We start from the raw sequence: 17493 nt of genomic DNA, 5'->3' as shown, positions 1-17493 counted from the left end.
CAGAATAAATCATGAGAACATAAGAACATCAGAAGTGCCCTGATGCTGGATCAGACCAAGGGTCCATCTAGTCCAGCATCCTGTTCACACAGGGGCCAGCCAGCTGTCGACCAGGGACCAACAAAGCAGGACATGGTGCAACAACACCCTCTCACCCATGTTTCCCAGCAACTTGTGTATTTAGCTTACTGCCCCCATTTTAAAATATACACACATAAATTTACATGAAAGCCATACAACTTCCTAGCAATTATACATGGGTTTCAACAAAAGTGGACCAAATATTTATTTGTTTAATTCTTTATTATAGCAGTTTTATCCTGCCCTTTAGCTAAAAAGGCTCTCAAGGCAGCTTACAAAAATATTTCTTAAGACAGTCCCTGCCCCACAGGGCTTACAATCTAAAAAGCATGACACAAAAAGAAAGGGGATTGGGAGGGAAGCGGAGAAAAAGAAGTATCCATTTGAAGGTGGTGTCTATATGTCACCCATTCAAATACTGAAAACGTTGTAAGTTCCTCAGTCCATTCCCTTACAGGAGGTGAGTGGTTATCCTTCCAGTATGGTAATATCTGCCTTTTAGCTGTCAAAAGGTTGCTTCTATGTTGGCCATTTGTTAATATAAAAGAGCACATTATTTAAAAGAGCATGTACATCATTCAAGAAGCAGCTGGACAACCATCTGCCAGGTATGCTTTAAGATGGATTCCTGCATTGAGCAGGGGGTTGGGCTTGATGGCCTCATAGGTCCCTTCCAACTCTACAATTCTATGATTCTATGGTCACTGAATATTAAAGACTGCTCCAGTACACAAGCTATCTGTGTAAACTCACTCACCCACACCAAAAAGAAAAGAAGCAAGAGTACTGGACCTTGCCAAAACATATGTTTAAAAGAAGCATTAGCTGAATTGCACTGCCAGCAATTAGCTGAATTAGACAATTCCTTGTTAAAGAGATATTGGCCATTTCTACACCTGCCTTTTCCCCAGGGATTGTCCCGGGATCATCCCTGTGCATGCAAGTCCTCCCTCCATTTCCCTGGGATAATCCTTAGGTGTAGAAAGGGCCATTGTGGTGTCTAATAGACATAAAACAAAATTATTATTATTTGCTAAATAAGATGCAGCGTAAGATCCATCGATGTGATGGGTAGACGTCGAAGTGGCAGTCCGCTGAACAGGCATTTTGTGGTGGTGTCTCCAGCAGTTTCTCAAGTTCCCAAATGTGCTCACAAGTCCAAAAGGGCTGGGGACCCCTGGAACAGACAATACTGGGTTAGATGGACCAGTTGGCTCACTCAATAAAAGGAACTTTCATATGTTCACAAGGTCCAGGTAAGGCCAAACTACAGGTAATAGTAATCATATGAATGGAATGAATATGCCCGGCTTTGGGGAGTTTTCTTTTGCTATTCAAACAGCAACAGCTTCTCTCCCTCTCTGCTGTGGTGCTGACAAAATCCGCTTCTCCAAAGGTGCTATTAGGATTTCAAACAACGCTCCTATTGGTGCCAGGGAAGGCTTTCCTTGAAATTGAAATAGCAGCTTCGGGAAGTCCATTTCTATCTTACCGTTCGAAATATAAAATGCCCAAGGCTAAACTGGGCATGTTTAGCCTGGAGAAGAGAAGATTGAGGGGAGACATGATAGTACTCTTCAAATACTTCAAAGGTTGTCACCCAGAGGAGGGACAGGATCTCTTCTCAAACCTCCCAGAGTGCAGGACACGGAATAACAGGCTCAAGTTAAAGGAAGCCAGATTCCAGCTGGACATCAGGAAAAACTTCCTGACTGTTAGAGCAGTACAACAATGGAACCAGTGACCTAGGGAGGTTGTGGGCAATCCCACACCAGAGGCCTTCAAGAGGCAGCTGGACAACCATCTGTCGGGGATGCTTTAGGGTGGATTCCTGCATTGAGCAGGGGGTTGGACTCGATGGCCTTGTAGGCCCCTTCCAACTCTGCTATTCTATGATTCTATGATTCTATGATAAAGAATATATCAATCTGGGTGGCCAGATTGATAGCTGGAACAGGGAGGTTTGAGCATATAACACCGATTCTGGCCTGCTTGCATTGGCTGCCTATATGTTTCCGAGCCCAATTCAAGGTGCTGGTCTTAACCTATAAAGCCCTACATGGCTTGGGACCACAATACCTGATGGAACGCCTCTCCCGACATGAACCTACCCATACACTGCGCTCAACATCTAAGGTCCTCCTCCAAGTGCCTACTCCGAGGGAAGCTCGGAGGATGGCAACAAGGGAGAGGGCCTTCTCAGTGGTGGCCCCCCGACTGTGGAATGATCTCCCCGATGAGGCTCGCCTGGTGCCAACGTTGTTATCTTTTCGGCACCAGGTCAAGATTTTCTCTTCTCCCAGGCATTTTAACAGCATTTAACAAAGTTAAAGTTTGTTTTTAATGGACCCCAGAATTGTTGTTTTTAAATGGATACTGTTATTTTTTATGTTTTTTTAATTTTTGTATACTTTTAATGTTTACTATTTTTAATTGTTGTAAACCGCCCAGAGAGCTTCGGCTGTGGGGAGGTATATAAATGTAATTAAATAAATAAATAAATAAATAAATAAATAAATAAACAATAAAAGAAAGGTAAAACCACCAGTCTATGAAATCTATGCATGCACACAGTGCCAGCTCTCTGTTTTGGGGGGCTTTGGGTAAGACGCCCCTGGGAGTGGGTCTCCTCTCTCCCTGCCATGGTCACCAGCTGCTCCTGGTCCACCTCCTTTTCTTCATCGTTGCTCCCATTTGATTGCTTGAATGGCAGAGAGGCAGGGCGAAAGTAGGATGTGGCAGCTGGTCCTCCTCATCACCAGCATTGTCTGGGCCAGAGAGAGAGGAAGGTGGACAAGCAGGTTGCAATCCTAAGAACGAGGAGCAACTCTGGGGTAGGGTGGGGTGGGGAGTCTTGTCAGTGGGCCCCTCCTGGGGTGTGAGCCCTGAGCAAGTGCCCACCCATGCTGACCCTTGATGCCAGACACACACACACACACACACACACACACACACACACTGCAATCAGTGGGGCCAAAATGCCATGAAAGGCAAGAGGTAATGTCTGTTTTAAAGTCACTTCACATGAGTCTCAAATCACCACGTTTAGTCATCTGGAGTCAATTTCTTTGCTTGGAGAGAAGTAGGCAGACCACCCTAAAACCACATCCCACCCAATAGGATGTTGGAGATGCAACCAGGAACTTCTGAACCACTCTCCGTAGTGCTGGATAGCGATCAGAAATTTCCTTCTGTAACCAAAACTCCTGGTACGATTTCTTAAACTTTGGCTTCAGCTCAATGTCATTTTGTAGCTCAATTGGACCCTTTAAATGGGAAGCACTTGCCGAGGGAGGGAGGGAAAAGAGAGCAAATGCCTCTATTTTGCAGCCGGCGTGGCAGGGCACACCAAGCAGGGTATGTCTCTTCATTAGCATTTTGGCGCTTTTGAAACATTTCAATTCACTCTTCTTAAAAGGTATAAATACATGTGTGGATTCTTCCCCTGTATGTCTAGGGACCAAACTACCTTCTCCCATAAAAATGTCCCTGGGTTTTAAGACCTTCTGGAGAGATGCTTCTCGGAAAAGACTACCTCGAGCGCCCCCCTGCCGCCCCTTTGCCTCTTAGCGCCCCCTATGCATTCCCACCCACCCCCAAGGGGGCGGTACCGCCCACTTTGGGAACCACTGGGCTATATATTGGGTCCAAATTTGCCCTTGCTTAGGATCTCTCTCTCTCTCTCTCTCTCTCTCTCTCTCTCTCTCTCTCTCTCTCTCATTTATCCATCCATCCACCTTATTTAGAAAATTTATTCAAGGAGCTATCCAAGGTATGAAGCTTAACCGTCCCCCTGTAAAGCGACTTTGAGAGCTCCTTTAGAGTGCCTACTGGTTCTGAATGAAATCCAGAGTGGATTCACCACTCCACTGACATCAGAGCCACAAGCCTTCACTGACAGCATTGTCTGCTCAGACTTGCAGCAGATCTTTAAGACCAGAGGTCTCTCCCTGACCTGCTGTCTGAGATCAATTAAGGTCTCGGGTTGGTCTTCTGCAGCTCTGATCCCTGAAACCCACTTAGCAGGAGATGCTGGGACCAACACTCGAACCTTCTGCTTGTAAAGTAGGCCTTCAACCCCTGAACTCTGCCACCGCCCCCATCCATGAACACAATAACCCAGAAGCATGATATGATTACCACCATACTCTTAGCACCCACAGGTTCTCTCCTGCCTTGGTCACTCTGTAGTCTGGGTCTGCCACATTCTTGCTAAAGCACCAATGACCTCACAATGACCCATGTTAGTCTTCAGGCTTATAAGCTGGAGGCAGCAGCCCCTTAGGACGGCCCCCGTCCCCAGTCTCTAGGAACCAACATCTCCTTTCTGGGGGGGCAGGGTGGAGGGTGGGGGAGCCAGGAAGATCCCCAAAGGTACCCCAGGCACCTCTTGTTTCCCGGAATGTACTTTGCTCTCTCTGAACTGAGAGCCACCCAACCAAGGGCAACGTCACCATGCCCAACGTGGCTAGCCATAGTTCTAGAACTCAAGGTCAGCCAAGATGCTAGAGCCAAGGAACTTGCCTGAGAAAGAACTTTCAGAAGAATCATGTGAACTGGAAGCTGCAGCAGTGCTCCCAGCATCGTGCCTCCAACATCTGGACAGCAGCAACTGGAAAGAGCGCATTTCTTGCCTGGAGACTTTTGAGAGGGCCGTGGAAGAGATGGAGAAGAACCAGATGCCCTGCCAGGCTCTAGTGAGGCTGCTGGACAAAGAACCCGGATGGAACGAAACCAAGCTCCAAGTGATGCAGAAGAAGCTGCAAATCGTCACCCTTATTGCCCAGAAGGGGAACTTCTCCAAAACCTCAGCTCAGTTTGTCTTGGGAAATCTTGTGGACAAAATCGGTGATGTTATCTGTAGCAGTGACACCAAAGATGCCCTGACTGCGGTGGCTGAAGCATGTGGGTTGCCCTGGACAGCAGGGAAGGTAACGGAAGCGGCCTTCATGCAAGACAGCCCCAGGACCCACTCAGAAACCCTCAACTGGCTAACTGGTGCCATTAAAGACTTTGGCTTTGATGGCATGGATGCCAGAAGCTTTGTTGGCTACATTAAATTTGCCTTAGATGCAGCCCACCCAGATGTGCGGGCATCTGCCTTCAACCTCCTGGGGGTGATGTACCTGTATGTCGGAGCCCCGCTGAGAGCCTTCTTTGAGGATGAAAAGCCACCTCTTCTCTCCCAGATCGATGCCGAGTTTGAGAAGGTGAGTGACCAGAGTCCACCCCCTCCCACGCGAGGCCGCTGCAGGTTCTGCAGAGATGGTGCGAATGACCAGAGAGGAGGGGACGCCCAGTCCTGCAAGAGGAACGATGCCATTGACATCAGCAAGAAGATCTCAACAGAGCTGCTGTCCAAGATGCAGGATGCGAGCTGGAAGGTCCGCAAGGAAGGGCTGGAGGAGGTTTCCAGGATCCTCAGCGACCTCAGTTCCATTCAGCCAAGCATTGGGGACCTTCCAGTTGCCTTGAAGGCCTGTTTGCATGACTCCAACAAAGCCCTTGTGAAGCAGACACTCATTGTCCTTCAGCAGCTGGCGAGGGCCATGGGCCCCGGCGTTCGGTACCACGTCAAGACTCTGGGGATGTCCATCATTGGCATCCTAAGAGACAGCAAGGGTAGTTTGCGGGCAACCGCCCTCACGACTGTGGAAGCCTGGGCGGAGCAGACTGGCATGAAGGAATGGCTGGAAAAGGAAGACCTCTCAACAGATCAGAAGAAGGAGAATGTTTTCCAGAGGCAGGGGCTCCTGGGATGGTTGGCTGAGAAGCTGCCGGGCCCCAGTTCCACCTCCACTGACCTGATTCGTTGCGTGCCTCATCTCTATTCGGCCTTGGAGGATGGTAAGGAGGAAATGTGCAAGGCAGCTCATGAAGCTCTGCCCTTCTTCCTCCTCCACCTTGGTTTTGAGAAGATGTCTGAAGCTGCCAACAAACTGAAGCCAACATTCAGAGATGAGGTGCTGTCACTGCTGGAGAAAGCCAAAGCTGGCCAGCCAGTCGAGTCCACGTTCAACCTCTCCAAGCCATTTTCCAAGCTGCCGAGGGGCAAGTCTTGGGCCAAGTCAACCTCGGCTCCTCCCCAACAGCTGAGTCCGCCATCCTTCCCTACTGAAAATGTGGGGTCCACTGAGCTGAGCTTGGATGTAAGAAAAGCTAAATCAGAAGGAACCGTCCCCAAAGCTAAGAGACTTCTGAATATGAAACTGCCAGCAACACCTTGCATGAAGGAAGAAAGTAGCAAGCTGGGGCCCATCTTCATTGTTGTCCCCAAGGCAAAAGAGCAGAGGCTCAAGGATGAGAAGGCTCTGAAGGTGCTGAGATGGAACTTCAGTACCCCGAGCAGCAAGTATGTTGAGCAGCTCAAGGCTCAGATGAGTGGGTGCCTCTCCAACTGGCTGCAGGAGGAGCTGTTCCACTCCAATTTCCAGCACCACATCAAAGCTCTGACTGTGATGACCAAGCACTTGGAGACTGAGAAGGAGGGAGTCATGAGCTGCTTGGACCTTGTCTTGAAATGGCTTAGCTTGCGGTTGTTTGACACCAACACATGGGTGCTGATGAAGACCTTGGAGTATCTCAAGAAACTCTTCAGCCTCCTGATCGAGGAGAGATACCAGCTGATGGAGAATGAGGCCTCCTCTTTCCTTCCCTACCTTCTCCTGAAAATGGGGGGGACAAAGGAGTCCATCCTCAAAGAGGTGCGGGCAATCGTGAAGCAAACGACCCTTGTCTACCCAGCCTGCAAGATTTTCTGTTTCCTCCTGGAGGGAGCCCAGGGCAAGAATGCCAACCAGCGGGTAGGATGCTTGAAAGAACTGGGATGGCTGTTGAAGATATATGGCCCAGCTGTGTGCCAGCCAAACCCAAGCAAAGTCCTGAAGACCATCATCTCCTTGACTGGAGATTCAAACAATACTGTCCACAGTGCTGCCTTGAAGGTCATTGCAACTGCTAGGGTTGTGTATGGAGTTGAGGCATTCAAAGCAATTGGAAATATATCTGACAAACACATGAGCTTATTGGAGGAGAGCATGAAAGAGGCAGAAGCCAAGCAAGCCAGGGAAGAAAAAGCAGACGCCGAGGTCTTCAACGTGACTGCTTGGGTGGGGTCAGTAGAGGGCTCCAAACTGAGCTATGGGAATGTCCATCACACAGGAGAAGAATATTATGTTTCCCACATGGACCGAGCTGAGACAGCACATGGCGACAGCATGGCCTTCCGCAAGAATCCTAAACAGGTTGACATCCTCCCTCAACATGGGAACCTGGAATCTCAGGCTGAGAGCAGCGTCACTCCCAACATCAATATGATCATTTGCAATGTAGCCGGGGGCAACATTAGCACCAGCATTGAGGCCCTAGCACAGATCCAAGAGATTATAAAGCAGGAGGACAAAGTGGACATGATGTCTGGCCATACAAACCAATATCTGATCGCGACGATCCAACAGCTGAACTTCATCCATCGGCTCCACATGACATCTGAAGAGGAGATGAGGAAGGAGCAAGTCATTGAACTTTACAGTTGTGTTGTTTGCAACATGGTCTCTCTCTTCCAGGTGGAGAACCTGGCCCAGGAAGCTTCTGCTGGGGTGCTGAAGGACCTCTTGAGCAGTCTCATCACCTTATTGTTGGATTCTCCAGTTGAAGAGCTTCAAGAAGGGCAGGATGCTATCCAGTCTGTCAATCTCTTGATAACAGAGGTGCTGGAGAAATCGAACCAGACCAAGCTTCTCAGTTCTTTGCTTCTTCTGCTCCATGAAGGCCTGAGTGCCACCAATCTCTTCGCTTTTTCTGAAATGGTGGCCAAGTGCTTGTGGAAAAGTGCCAAGTACCTTCCACGAACCATTGACAGCGTCAGCCTGGACCAGATCCTGCTGGATATCCACATCTTCATGAAGGCATGGCCTAAGGAAAAACTGAAGCAGTACGAGAGCAATTATCCTTTCAGGGCACTGAAGACCCTTCTGCACACCCTTTGCAAACTGAAGGGAGCCGAGATCTTGGATCACCTCACCCTGATAGAGGACAGAGATGAGTCTGAGTTGGAGGCCCACCTATGGAAGAATGCGAGGCACTCAGTGGGGCAGGCTGGTATGCATGAAGACAAAGGAGCTTCTTGTCCAGCCAAGGACAAAATCGACAACACTCTACCTGAGATTTTCAAGAAGATCAACTCCAAGGAGACTGCCAGGTTGGGTCTTGAGGAGCTCTATGAATACAAGAAGAATCACCCTGAGGCAGACTTGGAACCATTCTTGAAGAATTGCTCCCTCCTCTTCCGGAGCTACGTCAAGCATGGTTTGGCAGTTATTACATCAGAGAGAGAAAGCAAGCAGAAGATCTGATCTCCTGCTGAAATAGACGCTTAGGGCAAGGCTGTATAGACATGTCCCCCAGGCTCCAAACACCTCAAGGAAGGCATCCCCAGGTACAGAAGGTCCATGATTTGGCCAGGTATACTTTTCACAGGACTTCCCCTCAGGCCAGCAAAAACATTCACATGGTGAGAAACTAAACAATAAAATCAGCCAACTACCTAAAACAAAAAGAGTTGCCACAGGTGAATTCGCTCCCGGGTCACTGGGCCTTGACAGATGGGCTGGCTGTTCCAGGGGGCGTTATGGCTGCAGGGCTAGTAGCACCGTATGTGCGGCACTCGGGAAATCTTAGAATCATAGAATAGCAGAGTTGGAAGGGGCCTACAAGGCTATCGAGTCCAAACCCCTGCTCAATCCACCTTAAAGCATCCTTGACAGATGGTTGTCCAGCTGCCTCTTGAATGCCTCTAGTGTGGGAGAGCCCACAACCTCCCTAGGTAGCTGATTCCATTGTCGTACTGCTCTAACAGTCAGGAAGTTTTTCCTGATGTCCAGCTGGAATCTGGCTTCCTTTAACTTGAGCCCGTTATTCCATGTCCTGCACTCTGGGTGGATCGAGAAGAGATCCTGGCCCTCCTCTGTGTGACAACCTTTTAAGTATTTGAAGAGTGCTCTCATGTCTCCCCTCAATCTTCTCTTCTCCAGGCTAAACATGCCCAGTTCTTTCAGTCTCTCCTCATAAGGCTTTGTTTCCAGACCCCTGATCATCCTGGTTGTCCTCCTCTGAACACGCTCCAGCTTGTCTGCGTCCTTCTTGAATTGTGGAGTCCAGAACTGGACGCAATACTCTAGATGAGGCCTAACCAGGGCTGAATAGAAAGGAACCAGTACCTCACGTGATTTGGAAGCTATACTTCTATTAATGCAGCCCAAAAGAGCATTTGCCTTTCTTATCCAAGTTCAGTTATCAGCCATGAGAAATGAGGCCTCAGTAGAAGGATGCCACTCAGGATGACCAGAGGTGGGCCGGGCAACTCAAAGGACCGATCATCTAACTCAATTCCTCAAAGGCAGTGGTGTTGAACCTCTTTTGGCCTGAGGGCCAGATTCCACTTCAGAGAGGCTCTCGGGGGGGGGGGGGGGCATTCCAGTGGTGGGTGGAGCACAAGGGGCGGAGGCAAAAATACCAGAATATTTTAGCTGCAAGCTCTTAGGGCCAGTAACAACGGGCTTCTCTAAATGAATAATTTATAGCACGCTCATGACTGGCCAATCATGGGAGTCTGTGGGTCATTTTGATGATGTTGTGAACTTCCCGCTCCTTCCTGTGGTTAATGCATTTAAAAAAAACCTTGGATATCCCAAATGTTCTGAAATATTTCAGGAGTTCCAACCGTGTGCAGCCGAGGGTGCTGAACACTAGGAGGCGCTGCCCCATTCAGTATTATGAGGACTGAGAGGAGGGGAAGTTTTCAATTACAGACCATGTGGTCGCCCCTCTCCTCCCATGTAATGTAGCCCCAATACGATTGTGCAACAGAAGCAGGAAGCAAAGCCCTGGTAACACGGTTTCCCTTTAATTTAAAGAAGCCCAAAGACTTAGGTGAGGCCTTTCAACCTTTTAGAATGGTGTGTGTGTGTTGGGCGGGGGTGGTGGTGGCAGAGGGGAAGGAACTGCACAAAAGCTGGGAAACCACCAAGAGCCTAGTGGTTGGAGGAAAGGGGCCAAGGCCAGGGCCTGGGGGCAGGATTTAGCTCCCTTGACTGAGCTCTGCATCCCTGCTCAAAGCTTTCCGTAGACGAAAAGGGCAGAATAAATTATGCAGATTTTGTTTTGCATAATTTATTCTGCTCACGATTTGACTCAGGGGTGGGCAGGAAGTAGATCTCCAGCGGCTGGTGGACTTCATCTCCCAGATTCCCTGACCATTGGTCTTTCTGGCAGGGCCTTCTGGGAGTTGAAGTCCAAAATCTTCAGATCTCGTTTCTGCCCACTTCTGATTTAACTCAGGCTGAGGCAGCTTCAGAAATTCATGGGGGTTATGGAGGGCACTGAAACATCACTCCTCGATTGCAATATGGTGGTAACAACCACCGCCACCACATTATAAATGAATGAACACAAGGGGTGGAAGCTATGGCAGACTGTGCATGCACAGAGTATAAAGCCCAGGAATTAACAACGGATGGAAACCAACTCCAGCGAGAAGCTAGGGGCTTACAAATGGCTCTTTGGGTCCTGCCCGCTGGATTTATTATCAGTAGGAGTGTCTCCAAGCCTACCATTAAAGAATGATAAGATATTGTGTTCTTTGGAAGAGGAAAAAAGGCAGGATATAAATGGATTATTATTATTATTATTATTATTATTATTATTATTATTATTATCAACACAATTTTTTTATTACATTTTTATATTTCCCGATAGCCAAGGCTTTCTGGGCAGTTCACAATTAAAACCCTAGAATATAACAGATGAAAATGTATAGAGCTTTAAAAGTTTATTATTTATTTATTTATTTAGAATATTTATATACCGCTCCCCATTGAAAAATTTCGGAGCGGTGTACAAGGTAAAAATGAAAATAAAAACAGAATAAAACAGTTAAAACAAAATTTAAAAAGAAGCAAAAACAGAAATCCAAGGCTGCATGTTAAAGAAAGGCTTCTTGGAATAACGATGTTTTCAGGAGGCGCCGAAAGGAGTACAAGGTTGGCGCCTGCCTGACCTCCAGAGGCAGGGAGTTCCACAGGAGGGGGGCCACCATGCTGAAGGCTCTTCCCCTGGTGGACTCCAATCGGAGGATGGATCTAGGTGGAACCACCAGGAGCAGGCCCTCGGATGACCTCAGTGACCGGGCAGGTTGGTAGGGGAGAAGGCGCTCTCTCAGGTCTCCTGGTCCCAAGTTGTTTAGGGCTTTGTACGCAAGTACAAGAACCTTCAACCTGGCCCGGTAGCGAATAGGCAGCCAGTGCAGTTCTCTCAGCAGAGGAGTTACATGCTGGAAAGGGGCAGCTCCCGACAACAGCCGAGCTGCAACATTCTGCACTAGCTCCAGCTTCCGGAGCAGCTTCAAGGGCAGCCCCACATAGAGCGTGTTGCAGTAATCCAATCTTGAGGTTACCAATGCCTGTACCACCGTGGCCAAGCTATCCCTTTTAAAAGTTTAAAAAAGATCCTGTAAAACAAAAATAAACCCTGCAGCAGCCTGTGTGGAAAGGCGTGTTTTCAGGAGGCATTTAAGAAGTAGGGGTGGGTGAACTCATCCATGTCCGTTTCTGTTCTGGCTTGGCCAATGTCCGACGCTGCTCTGAGCTTGTCCACCCTCGTCCGGAGACTCCATTATGCATAACCACGGAGGCTCTGGAAATCATGCAAATCCCCCCGCTACATACAGTAAAAGGCCCCCATTCATGCAAGAGTCAAGGCCGAACGCTTCATTCGCGCCTCCTCGCGCCCCCGTAAATGGAGCCTGTATGGCTGCCATTTACGGAGCAGGAGAAAGCCAGAGCTTCATCACACCAGCGTTACACTGTGCAATCACTGCGAATTGCGTGCAAAGGACTCCAAAGTTTTCCAGCTTATAACCGGCTTTGATTGTGGAAGTACTCCCAGGCATCCTGCTTTAATTGCGCTTCTTAACCAAAAGAAGTGCAATATTTTGCTACTAGTGTTCGAGCGTATCATTTGTCGTTTTCCCAGCAGCCGCTGGGGTGCAGGAGCAGGATTTGAAGAAAAATTAAACAGATGCTTACATCTGCGTAAGCTTTAAAGGTAAAGACATCAAAACTGGCACAGTAATAGATATTAAGGAGAGCTTTAAGCATACCAAATTTGAATCGGATTGGGTCATCCGTTGATTTTTTAATGATTTTTTTTACATTCCCCCCCTCAAATCCATTTCTTGGTATGCAAAGGATCTAGCCGCCCGATAGCAACAGCAACAACGGCGACAGCTTAGCGCTGTAGGGGATAATTCGAGGGAAACAGGTACATGGGATGAAGCTCCCAGTGCAGTGTAGTGGCTAAAGTGTCAGGAGAACTGGGTTCTAGTCCCCACTTGGCCATGGAAACCCACTGGGTGACTTTGGGCCAGTCACAGGCTCTCAGCCCAACCTACCTCACAGGGTTGTTGTTAGGGGGGATAAAATGGAGAGGAGGATTATGTATGCCACCTTGGGTTCCTTAAGAAGGAAAAAAGGAGGGATATAAATGAAATAAATAAATAAATATGAATTATGTAATTTCCTGAGCCTCCATTGTTGCGTATAATGGAGGCTCCGGATGAGGGCAGATGGCTGCCAGGCACTTGTTGGGCTGGGTGGGCATTCGACCCATGGGCCCACAAATATGTTCTGGTAGATGGAGGGACTTTTTTTTTTTAACTTTTTTTTAATTAATTTTTATTTATTTAGAGTATTTTCATCCCGCACCTCAGCCAAAAGGCTCTTGGAGCGGCGTACAATGTATCAATAAAGAAGACAGTCCCTACCCTCAGGCTTACATTCTAAAAAAAGACATGACACACAAGGAAAAGTGTATGGGGAGGGAAGAGGGAGAAAATAAAAAGAAATTAAGGAGACTGCTTAGGCTGGTGGGAAGGCCCTGCTCCGTCCTCTCATCTCCCAATGGAGGGGCAAACCAACAGCTTCTTCTTCCCCACAAGGATAAGATGTTAGCCCTGTGCGTGTGTGTGTGTGTGTGTGTGTGTGTGCAACTGAAGCAGGCTCTGATGGTGCCTGCCTGCTCCAGTCTCCAGTATTGGCACCAGTAGGAAGGTGGAAGAAAAATGATCACACAAAATCCAGAAAATGTGTTAGTTCTGATATCAGGACACACAACCAACGCTGAGGCTTTTTAATCAAGCGAACTGTGTTTGCAGTTTTGCAGCTTGACCTTTCTTTTTTCTTATTACAGCTCCTGAGGAAGGATTCCTCTGAATCCAAAACGTCGAGCATTTTCACATCATTACAAAAATAAAAAGTTCATTGTTCATCTACACACGGCACCAGAGCTCGTCTCTCTTTATTCCACCTTCCCACAAATATGTTGCAGTGCCCCACTGGGTCCAGGAGTGTGGGCATGCGGGACTCCATTGGACTCCCGGACCCAGTTGAGGTCCTGCAACATCTCTATTTAAAGGATGTTGCATTTGACGCCTCCTGAACTGCACCAGTGTGGCATAGTGGCTAAAATGTCAAACTGAGAGTCAGGAGATCCGGGTTCTAGTCTCCGCTCGGCTACGGAAACCCACTGGGTGACTTTGGGTCAGATTCTTAGCCCAACCCAACCCACAGGGTTGTTGTTGTGTGGATAAAATGGAGAAGAGGAGGATTATGTACGATGCCTTGGGGTCCTTGGAGAAAAAAAGGAGGGACATAAATGTGATAACATAAATATATAAAATAATAATAATATTAATAATAATAATAATAATAATATGATGATGATAGCGCTCTTCAAATACTTAAAAGGTTGTCCACAGAGGAGGGCCAGGATCTCTTCTCAATCCTCCCAGAGTGCAGGACACGGAATAACGGGCTCAAGTTAAAGGAAGCCAGATTCCGGCTGGACATCAGGAAAAACTTCCTGACTGTTAGAGCAGTACGACCATGGAATCAGTTACCTAGGGAGGTGGTGGGCTCTCCCACACTAGAGGCCTTCAAGAGGCAGCTGGACAACCCTCTGTCAGGGATGCTTTAGGTGGATTCCTGCCTTGAGCAGGGGGTTGGACTCGATGGCCCTGTAGGCCCCTTCCAACTCTGCTATTCTATGATTCTATGATGATGATGATGCCTGGCTTTACCACATATGTACATGACCATTAGGCATGCTTCCATGAGGTAACAGTGAAGGGAATAAGGCACAACTAAGGTTGCCAGGTTGTGATTTTTTTTTAAAGCGGAGTCAATAGGAAAACCGAACTATTAAATCACCTTGGCTCAAAACCCCATGCTTATTTAACAAAACAACTGATACTGATCGTAGGGCCAAAATACCAAATGAGCAGGTGAAATCTCGGGTGGTTGGCATCCCCGGACAGCGGTCCTCCTGCCTTGCTCCCTTGCCTCTGGGGTCAAAATGGAAAGTCAGCTTGGCTTTGGAAACTTTATTTCCTTCGATTGCAGCCTGACATATCTTCCTGACATCTTTCCCCCTTAGGGTGACCATGTGAAAAGGAGGACAGGGCTCCTGTATCTTTAACAGTTGCGTAGAAAAGGGAATTTTAGCAGGTGCCATTTGTATATATATGGAGAACCTGGTGAAATTCCCTCTTCATCACAACAGTTAAAGCTGCAGGAGCTATACTAGAGTGACCAGATTTAAAAAAGGGCACGGCTCCTGCAGCTTTAACTGTTGTGATGAAGAGGGAATTTCAGCAGGTTCTCCATATATACCAATGACACCTGCTGAAATTCCCTTTTCAATACAACTGTTAAAGATACAGGAGCCCTGTCCTCCTTTTCATAGGGTCACCCTATTCTGTGCCATGTAACACAATTCAGGTTTCTTTGACCCCTCTACCTTTGTTTTTATGAACCTCCTCCACTGGAGAGCTCGGGCATGAGGCAGGGTGACTGGAGAAGCAGCCTGTTTGACACCCCAGCCAGAATTTCACCCCCCTCCTCTCCTTGCCACGCACAAAATGCCTAGTGCAATAAGGTTGCTATGGACACCCATAGGATGGTGATCGATTCCATGCATCATAACTTTGGCACCAACGTCATAGGGGAGTGTAAAAGGCCCCATGGATTTCTGCTCAGTTGTTATTATACACTCATCTTTAAATGGACATACTTTCCCCAGTGTTCTCAAGACAGCAGAAACAAATATTCCAGTTCATGAAATTGTTCAAGATGCGGAGAAAGTGGGTAGAGAAAAATGCTTTACACTAAAACAAAATAAATATAAAAGATGATCTAAATAAAGCATAATTAAAGAGATGCATGGTGTAGAGCATGTGGTTAGGCTTTCTTGCTCTCACATAATAGTAGAACTTGGGGTGATGAAGCCATATAGGGCTTGAACAGCAAGCACTTGGAAATGTGCATGGAAATGGATTTCGAAGCCAGTGAAGCCAGCAAAATGAGTTCCCACCAACTGGTCCCATTCAGTAGCCTGCTGGCTGTATTTTGAACTATCTGTAGTGAATGAACAGCTTCAAATGCAGCCCCGCATACATGCATAACAATAGTCAATCCTAGATGTTACCAGAGTGTGGATAACTGTGGTTCCTCCTGCGTACATCAGCCGCTCTTTGCCACTGAGGCTACATTTTCCTCTAGTGACAAAGTTGGATCTACAGTAGATGTACCACCACCACCCATGAGGATGAACTTGATACTGTAGGAGAAGTTTAGCCACCTCCAGAACAGGTTGAACACCCTTTCCGTGAACATATGAACTACCTATCCACAGAACCTCTGTCTTGTCACGATGGAATTTTTGTTACTTGGCCCTCAAAAAGGGCAAAAAGGAGAAACCTGGGAACTACAGACCAGTCAGTCTGACATCCATCCCTGGGAAAATTCTGGAGCAGATTATAAAGAAGTCAATCTGTAAACACCTTGTAATCAATGCAGTGATTACTAGAAGCCAACATGGATTTGTCAGGAACAAATCCTGTCAGACTAATTTGATCTCATTTTTTGATCGGGTAACCTCCCTTGTGGACTGTGGGACTGCTGTGGACGTCATATATCTTGACTTCAGCAAAGCTTTTGACAAAGTGCCCAATGATACTCTGATTAACAAACTAGCTAAAAGTGGGCTAGATGGAACAACTATTAGGTGGATTCACAGTTGGCTACAGAATCGGACTCAAAGAGTACTTATCAATGGAAACTTCTCAAACTGGGGAGAGGCAATGAGTAGGGTACCGCAGGGCTCAGTCCTGGGCCCAGTGCTCTTCAACATTTTTATTAATGATTTGGACGAGGAGGTGCAGGGAACGCTTATCAAATTTGCAGACGACACAAAATTGGGTGGGATAGCTAATACCCTGGAAGACAGAAACAAACTTCAAAGTGATCTTGATAGGCTGGAGTGCTGGGCTGAAAACAACAGAATGAAATTTAATGGGATAAATGCCAAGTTCTACATTTAGAAAATAGAAACCAAAGGCACAGTTACAAGATGGGGGATACTTGGCTCAGCAATACTACAAACGAGAAGGATCTTGGAATTGTTGTAGATTGCAAGCTGAATATGAGCCAACAGTGAGATATGGCTGCAAGAAAGGCAAATGCTATTTTGGGCTGCATTAATAGAGGTATAGTTTCCAAATCACGTGAGGTACTGGTTCCTCTCTATTCGGCCCTGGTTAGGCCTCATCTAGAGTAATGCGTCCAGTTCTGGGCTCCACAATTCAAGAAGGATGCAGACAAGCTGGAGCGTGTTCAGAGGAGGGCAACCAGGATGATCAGGGGTCCGGAAACAAAGCCCTATGAAAAGAGACCGAAAGAACTGGGCATGTTTAGCCTGGAGAAGAAAAGATGGAGGGAAGACATGATAGCACTCTTCAAATACTTAAAAGGTTGTCGTACAGAGGAGGGCCAGGATCTCTTCTCAATCCTCCCAGAGTGCAGGACACGGAATAACGGGCTCAAGATACAGGAAGTCAGATTCCAGCTGGACATCAGGAAAAACTTCCTGACTGTTAGAGCAGTACGACAATAGAACCTAGGGAGGTCGTAGACTATCTCACAGTAGAGGCATTCAAGAGGCAGCTGGACAGCCATCTGTCAGGGATGCTTTAGGGTGGATTCCCGCCTTGAGCAGGGCGTTGGACTTGATGGCCTTGTAGGCCCCTTCCAACTCTCCTATTCTATGATTCTATGATTCATCCACTCCAGTAGATTGTGAGGATATTTTATGGCCCATATGAGTTCCCCCTGCCCCAGAAAGAAAATGGTAAGTGATAAGAACCTGAAATTTGAGGACATTATGCAGGTGACAGAAGGCAACAATGTCATGGAAGGAATATGTTGTAAGTTTATTTCTGTGTAAATTCTTATATGTAAAATGTATTTATTTATTTACAACTAGGCAGATTCTGGGGTGGTGAAAAATAGGCATGTGCTC

The 17493-nt window shown here is 47.3% G+C and overlaps 1 protein-coding gene across 1 annotated transcript; it reads left to right on the top strand.

Moving 5' to 3' along the window:
• Positions 1-4574: 4574 nt before the first annotated feature.
• On the top strand, positions 4575-8435 carry LOC134402083 (cytoskeleton-associated protein 5-like). Its single transcript, XM_063131412.1, has one exon. It carries the CDS (start codon positions 4584-4586, stop codon positions 8433-8435), a length of 3852 nt encoding a protein of 1283 aa, XP_062987482.1. The 5' UTR covers positions 4575-4583.
• The last annotated feature ends 9058 nt before the right edge of the window (positions 8436-17493 follow it).

This window comes from Elgaria multicarinata, chromosome 8 (genome assembly GCF_023053635.1).
Source record: "Elgaria multicarinata webbii isolate HBS135686 ecotype San Diego chromosome 8, rElgMul1.1.pri, whole genome shotgun sequence".
Taxonomy (NCBI): Eukaryota; Metazoa; Chordata; class Lepidosauria; order Squamata; family Anguidae; genus Elgaria; species Elgaria multicarinata.
This window is presented reverse-complemented; position numbering and strand designations above follow the sequence as displayed.

Coding starts and splice junctions, on each gene's coding strand:
- LOC134402083 (XM_063131412.1), top strand. CDS start 4,584: ATGCTAGAGCCAAGGAACTTGCCTGAGAAAGAACTTTCAGAAGAATCA.